A 7,658-nucleotide genomic window follows, 5' to 3' on the forward strand; every position below is an offset into this window, starting at 1 on the left:
ATGACCCTTGCAGCCCTTCAGGTCATGAAGACATTCTTATTTCTCTTTGCTGTTCTCTTCTTTTGGTCCCAGGTAAAGAAAAGGAACATCTTTATATGGAGGGTGACAGGAGGTCTATCCTGAAAATGTTCACACGTGATCAACCCTAGGATTTCAGATACCTTTGGTGTGTTGGACTTGAAAGAGAACAGTTGTTGTAGAAGGTAACTTCCCTATGACTTGTCATCAGTGAATCATGTATTGATACATTGCCTTTTCTATCACGAGAAGTTGTCACAGGTTTGGGTAAGTTCAAGAGCATCACCAGGAAAGATGCTTTTGATGCCTGGCTTTATGCTCACTAGCAAAAATAAAGGACAAAAGTTAAAGGAAGAACTAAAATGAAGAAATGCACATATTTTTAAAAAATGTGTTTATATAAGTACAGAATAAAATAGACAACAAAGAGATAGAAGAAGAGAGATATGGAAGAAGAAAGTGGTAGGGTTACATATCCATATCCATCATGGCACCAGGCAAATGTACACACTGGAGACAACCATTTGTTAATGGCTATCTAAAGATGGATGCTGTGTTGTAGAGTCCTGATAATAAACACATTTACTTCTCCAAAGCCAGTGCCTTGGAAGAAACTTCTGTTGCACTTTTAATTTAGAGGTATTCAGAGTCCTTTTTTGTTTTTGGTTTGAAATATGTATCATATGTATATCTTATGTTCATGAAGACTGGGACTCAGATGGGCCAAGCTTCTTTTCAGGGACATACAGGTAAGGCAGTATTAGTACTCTGTGTTGTGCAGTGTGACCTGTATGGGGCATCCATCCTTTCCACATCAGAGATCTATGTACTTTCCCATACTTTGGCAAATTTGAAAAGCTGTACCTGTGTCCCCTCCAAAATCAAGGAACAAGAGTAGACCTTTGCCAATTTCATGGAGCTGAAGAAGGGGACTCAAAGGAGTCAGAGTGAATCTAACTTTATTCCAGGTACTAGTGCTGTATCAGCTCATGTGTGTTGCCTAACAATTTTACATTAATTGTTATGTACCCCTGATCTGTGTTGTGACAGATCTATGTGAGTGGGTGCTACATCAGGGTAAGGAGATCTAGACCTTCAGTAGATAAATGAGAAGTCATGCTTCCTGCTGGCACTGATGTGAACACCGGAGGCTGAGGAGAGATATTAAGACTGCTCATGAGTACTACATAGTTAACACAATGTAAGATTATACAGTATAAAATTATCTGTTGTACCAAATGCACCGCACATGCAGAGACTCCATTTGGACTCATTAGAAAGCTATAGACAGGGGGCTGGAGAGATGACTCAGCAGTTAAGAACACTGACTGCTCTTCCAGAGGTCCTGAGTTCAAATCCCAACAATCACATGGTGACTCATAACCATCCATAATGAGATCTGACACCCTCTTCTGGTGTGTCTGAAGACAGCTACAGTGTACTTATATATAATAATAAATAAATCTTTAAAAAAGAAAAAAAGAAAAAGAAAGCTATAGGCAAAGATGTTCCTTTGGTCCAAAAGCTGGTTTATCATTGTGAATTGGATGTACTAAAAGTTCTCTTGGTAGAGTAAGGTCTTGAACCTCTAGTCTGACACAGCCTTACTGTGTTAGGAGAGTAGACAAAATATTGAACACTGCAGAGGAAGCCAGGGTTTAAAGGGCTTTGAAACCATGGGCTCCTTCTACTTGTGAGTGGATAGTCAGACAGTAGACAATGGCTGGAGTGAGAGTCATCACCCCTGGGATTTAGGATTTGCATACATTTGAGTTAGCAGCCTTATGTATTCACGTCATGTGGAGTCTATGTACTTTCCACACCTTGTGGCATGTACTCCAAGTACTCTTGAGATTTTGATCTTGGAAATATGGATTGTCTGCCTTTAGCATACAGCAGCAAGCTGCTCTCCTGAGGGCTAATGCAAGCACTGCAATTTCATGCAAAATAACAAATAAAAGTCACAGGGAGACAGCCTCAACTATGCCCCCTTCCCTAAAGTGTCTGACTTTTACAGTGGAATTTCAGTGGAATGTGATAAAGAAGTCAGATACCTTTCCATATTTGGGTATCTGTGATGGCCCATTGGAAACACATAGACAAGAATGTTCTTGGTCTTCAATCTTCCTGGGTCATCACTGTGAACTGGATATACTCCAGGCCTCTTCACTTGCTGTCTTCTCCATTAAGCTTTTGTCCATTGTATACAATTTCACTTTTAATACCAGTCTTGAGCCTTCTCCCCAGACTTAGATCTTGCTCTCTTCCTGAGTAGCAATCTTTGAAAGTATGTAAAGGAAGTTCCAGGGTATGAAAGTGTTTAGGAGTTGAGTTGATAATTTTCTTTCTAGTATATTTCTGTCTTATAAATTCCTAATCAAAGCTGTTCACTTGTTTGCTAATTCTTTGTGCTTTTTAACCTTGTGTGACAAAAGATGGGGCTACCACACAGAAAATGCTTCTGCAAGCAATTCATCTACGGGAGGCTAAAGGAACTAAGACACAGCTTTAAAGACATTGTTGCTGATGTTAGACAACAATCACAGGTAGTAATTAGCCACATGTGAAGCAGAGTTAACCTTTCTTCTTTTGTGAAGCCAAGAATGCATTTTTTTTTTTTTGATGAGAAATGCAGCAGGATTAATGGGAGATGCACAGCATCTTGTTTGAAGAACGAAGAACTTGTTGCTCTCTGCTGGAAGAATCTAAAGTGCTGTGTGACAGTCCAGTCCTGTGGAAGGAGCAAGGGCAACCAGTCAGATGAAGGCTCGGGCCACATGGGCACTCGGGGATGAACTAGCTTTGTCCTTTTGCTGTGGCGCATGCTGGAAGCAGATGCTTCAGCGAAAATAAATGGCTGTTTTTCTTCAGCTTCTCTCAGAAGGCCAAGAGCAGCTGTCTAAACTTGATGGTCCCTCTGTACTTGATTTTTTTTCAATAGATTTGAGAGGCAATTATCCCAAAGTTACATGATATTTATTTCTTCTAAAACAAGGGTACTAGGATAGCTTTGCTTTGGCCAACTGGCTTCAACCAAAGGGAAGAAGATAGGAATTTGATATGTGGAGAAATGAGCATGTAGGCAGCTTACATATACTCATAAAAAGTGAATTAAAACAAAAACAAAAACAAAAACCAATCTGCAGGCAAGATGCTCCCATTGGCACAATAGTGTCATGCTTGTTTGGAAAGGAACTGGCCTCTGATTGGATGCCAGGCCCATGCCATGGGAAGGAATAAAAACCTAGTGCTGGAAACCTAGGTATAAACCTATGACCGGGGAGTTATCGAAACTAGGGAGGAACCTACTCCCTAGGCCATGTTAAATGGATGTGGTACCAAACTGCATTTAAATATTTATGCTTATGTGGTACATCAGTGGTGTTCTCAACTTAGCCAGAGAATCATCTGCATACAGTGGTTTAGTGTTTAATATAGAGCATCATGAGTGGTCAAATTGTTGAGAATAAATGACTTATCCCTAAACAGGGACATCAGTATCACTCATTGCAAGCCCCAGGGAATGTCACAGGAAAGGGAGTGGAAAGAATGAAAGAGATGGAGGATGGGAGGGTCTTAAACATGCTGTCTTTTCTACATGACACACTAATAACATTATGAACACAGCTGTGGCTACCTGCACACACATCCACAGACAGTAGGACATGAAAATAGGAAGGAGACCTTTTGGGAAGAAGTGTGCAAGATGCTCACTTGTGTGTACTCTGTCAAACACTTGTGTTAGAAAGAAACCCAGGTGATACAAGAGCCAAGAAGCATGTAGAAACAAAGGATACACAGAGACAGGTGAGAAACAGCCCCCTTCTCCCATGCCAGTTCACAGGTGGTGTGGAGGAGATGAAACCACAGCCACAAGGCTTGGGCATTTGTGCACTGGGTAAACAAACTGAGGGCCTCTGAGGTAAGAGCCCAGCCTGCAAAGCTCTCCGGGGCCAGCAGTGGTCCACGTGTGGGAAGATGTGAAGCTTTGGCTCAGTTCATACAGACACAGCTCTCAATTAGTCCACACTGGATGGTTCTCAGCCCACGGTGGCTCAGCGCTCAGTTCACACAGGGTAGTTCTGGCACAGCAATCGGCCCACCCTGGTGCTGCTCTCAGCCCACATGCAGCCTTATGTAGAACAGTGGGGAAGATTAGGGCCAGATAACATCTACCTTTCCCCATGGTGGAAAATTCCATGACTAGAGGCCCAGGAAAAAGCTTCTCTAATTCCTTGTCAATTTTAACACCAGTCTCTTCCTCTCCTCTCCCTCTCGCCTCCCCTTTCCCTCTCTCTCCTTCCTCCCTCCTCCCCCGATCTGCCCTTCTCTTACTGCACTTTAGTTTTGTTTTAAACTTTAATTTTATTGTAAGAGACTTAAATGTTGTTCCTCCTCCTGCCTTTATCTGATACATTTAATTGCATCTGTCTGTCATCAGACACTTTTCTCTCCTTCCTCTCGTATGATTTTCTATGGTTATCAATCGTTAGTCTTTCGACTTAGGTAGCTCTGGTTTTTGTAGCTACTTTGTTTGATGTTATTGCAGTTTGCTTCACTTCTCTGAGAGATACTAGGGACTAAGTGATTAAATTCTCAAGACAAGGCCTTTCACTACCATGATCCTCATATAGCAGCCAGAGTTGATCTCTAACAATACACAAATCACAAGTTTGAAACATGAAAAATAGCGAAAGGAAGGACATGTGATTCTGCTTATAACTCTGAAGTGGTTAAATTCAAACATCCAGGGGGTAAAATGACAAAGAATTCAAATCTGCTTTTAAAAAATGAAACTCGCTATACATTAATAATGGGAACAATCTAGGTGTATGATCTTGAAGATATAATGACTGTCAATATATGCATGGAGCTTTAATTCACCCAACATCATAGGATGAGCAGTATGAGTTCAAATGGCAGCCATCTCCAACACAGTAACAGTGGGTGAGTTCAACACTAACTTTTCACCAACAGATGAACCCCCAGACAAGAAAATTAAAGTAGAAACCACAAGGTTAAACTGTGCCATGGATCAAGTCTCGTACAGACTGTCCCACCCAGCAACTTCAGAACAGACTCTTCTCAGCAGCCCATAGAAACTTTGCCCAAAGAGATTATATTTAGAACATAAAACGTGTCATCACAAATACAAAACCTCGAAAATAAATTTCCCGTGTCTTGGCAATTGAAATACAACTAGAAAGAAATAGCAAGAAAACTACAGAAACTATAGAAATCTGTGACTGTTGAGCAATTTATTCTCCACTTGTATACTTTTGATTTTGTTTTTTGTTGTTGCTGCACTAGCTATCACATTCATCTATGGATATTTTGCATATGTGTTCCTATGCGTACATGTGTGCACACATGTACACACACACACACACACACACACACACACACACTCAAGACACTGGCATTTTATCAAACATATACTTAAAAAGCATCTTTCCTCCAACCCAGCAGTCCCTTCCACAATGGCAGGAGATAGGAGATGATACCTCTGCCCACTACAGCACGAACTTGAAGACTGTGTTTCCAGGGCTCGTTCCCATCCACAGTCAAGCAGATTCAATCCATTACCTACATGATTTCAAGACTGTTCATTGTACTGTTTCTTTCTTTCTTTTTTTTTCTTATCCATATTTTCTTTTATTGGAAATTGAACTTTTTAATAGGTTTATAATCTGATCTTGGTCTTCACCTGCTGCCTCCTATTCTTTCCAGTTCTCCCCTCTATCTGTTCCCATCCAGATCCACTAGCTTCTCATATACCATTACAAAACACAGTTATCTAACGATAATGACAAAAATAGGATAAATAAAAAAGCAAGCATATAAGAACATAACAAAACATCTAAACATGAAAAAGAGCCAAAGAAAAAGCACAGAAAATGCAGAGACACACATTCATACACACACAGGAATACCATAAAACCCCAAACTAGAAGCAATTATATATATACAAAGGATCTGTAAAATAGAAAAAAAAATACTCTGACTTAACATTATGAGGTGAAGTTTCTCCAAATATACCTTTAGTTTGTTTTGTGTTGGCCACTACTGCTGGACATGAGGTCTATCCTTAAGAGTGGTTTGTTTTCTCAATAAGAAGTTCTTGGAGAAAATGAATTTTTTATTTGGAAATAGCTAACACTTGGATATAACTTCTGGGTTAAGAATGAGGGACTATTGTATTTCTCCTTGCTCTAGGACCCTACCTTGTACAGATCCATGTTGGTCCTCTGCATCCTGCTACAGTCTCTGTGAGTTCATATGTGTATAAGCCTAGAAGGTCTTGATTCCTTTGAGTCCTTCCATAACCTGTGGCTACTACACTCTCCTCTTTACCTTCTGCATAGTTCCCTGAGGTCTGAGGGGAGACATTTGGTGGAGAAATCCTTTTGTTTCTTAATGACTCCCACATGTCTATTGTGAAAAGCATACCAGGCAACTTCCACCTGACACACATTTGCTGAATGAAATGCTCTGACACACAGACTACTCCCAGTTGATACACAAGCACACTATGGAGGCAGAGCTGCAGAACACCTGCTGATATGTGCACATCTTTCTCTGGGGTCTCTATTCAGCAATCTTGGGGTCTTCTTGACCTGGTCCCATCTCCCCAATCTATTCTTTTTTTTTTTTTTTGGTCTTTTTGTTATTTTGTCTTTTTTTTTTTCCAGAGCTGAGGACTGAACCCAGGGTCTTGCTAGTCAAGTGCTCTATCACTGAGCTAAATCCCCTATCCCTCCCCAACCTATTCTTAAGTATGAACTTGTATCATAAATTTAAGACGCAGGTCAATGTTGTTCTCTCCCTCTTATCCTTTATTCTACCTTAACGGTATTTTAGAGATCAATTCTATTCCCTGTCTACCTCTTGCCCGTTGCAGTCCCCAACCAGGTGATTTGATGATGTACCCTGTTACTGCATAAGGGGGAGTGGTTATAAACAGTTGCTCTGAGGACATGCACATTAGCCCTCCAGCTAAAGTGCATGAACAAAGTGCTGCTGTCTGATCTGTGATCCAGGGTGAGAAGAGTTTTTTCAACGATGTTGACTTTCAAGGCCAGGCATTTATATTTTCTCTGAAACACTCCATTACTTTTCCTAAAGGTAAAATTATCAGAAATTGTGCCCAAGGGCAAATGCAGGCATCCAAGTGATGTGTGTCTTGTGATGTGTGTCTTGCCTGTGGACAGGGGTGGGAGTCAAATCCCAGTGCCTCTGTTCTCTGGAAAGACTGTTTCAATGACTCCCCACGTTTGCTCACTCTTGGTCCCCACACTGTGGTCACTTGGGACAACCCCCAGGCATAGGCTTAGTGTCCGCCATTGCTATTCTTACCTCACATGCTCTCTGTTCCCAAACTGCACTGACAATTCATGCTGGCATTCATGGCCTTCACACGCTACCCCACTGTTCTTTGATGTGATATGTTTTCTAGTCCTTTAGTTTTGATTCAGAGGTTTCTACAGAATGGTGGGCATTAACCCCATTTACCCACACAATTCTCTTCTACAAGATACTCTGCAGTAAAATGCATGTGGAGCCATTAGAGGTCAGTTTACGTGAAACAGAATGGGAAGTTCTTTTTCAAGAATCATGTAATGTTGCATTTTAAGTGCATC

At 41.0% G+C, this 7,658-nt stretch overlaps 1 protein-coding gene across 2 annotated transcripts; it reads left to right on the top strand.

Moving 5' to 3' along the window:
- Defb34 (defensin beta 34) lies at positions 1–2,813 on the top strand. Of its 2 annotated transcripts, none has more exons than XM_017312869.1 (2): positions 1–80; positions 2,630–2,813. In XM_017312869.1, the coding sequence occupies exons 1-2, from the start codon at positions 1–3 to the stop codon at positions 2,811–2,813; spliced, it is 264 nt and encodes an 87-aa protein (XP_017168358.1). The 2 variants fall into 2 exon arrangements, with proteins under 2 accessions (XP_017168358.1, NP_898856.1); NM_183035.1 differs by having other exon boundaries at positions 25–72; positions 2,616–2,813.
- The last annotated feature ends 4,845 nt before the right edge of the window (positions 2,814–7,658 follow it).

Source organism: Mus musculus, chromosome 8, assembly GCF_000001635.26.
Source record: "Mus musculus strain C57BL/6J chromosome 8, GRCm38.p6 C57BL/6J".
Lineage (NCBI taxonomy): Eukaryota > Metazoa > Chordata > Mammalia > Rodentia > Muridae > Mus > Mus musculus.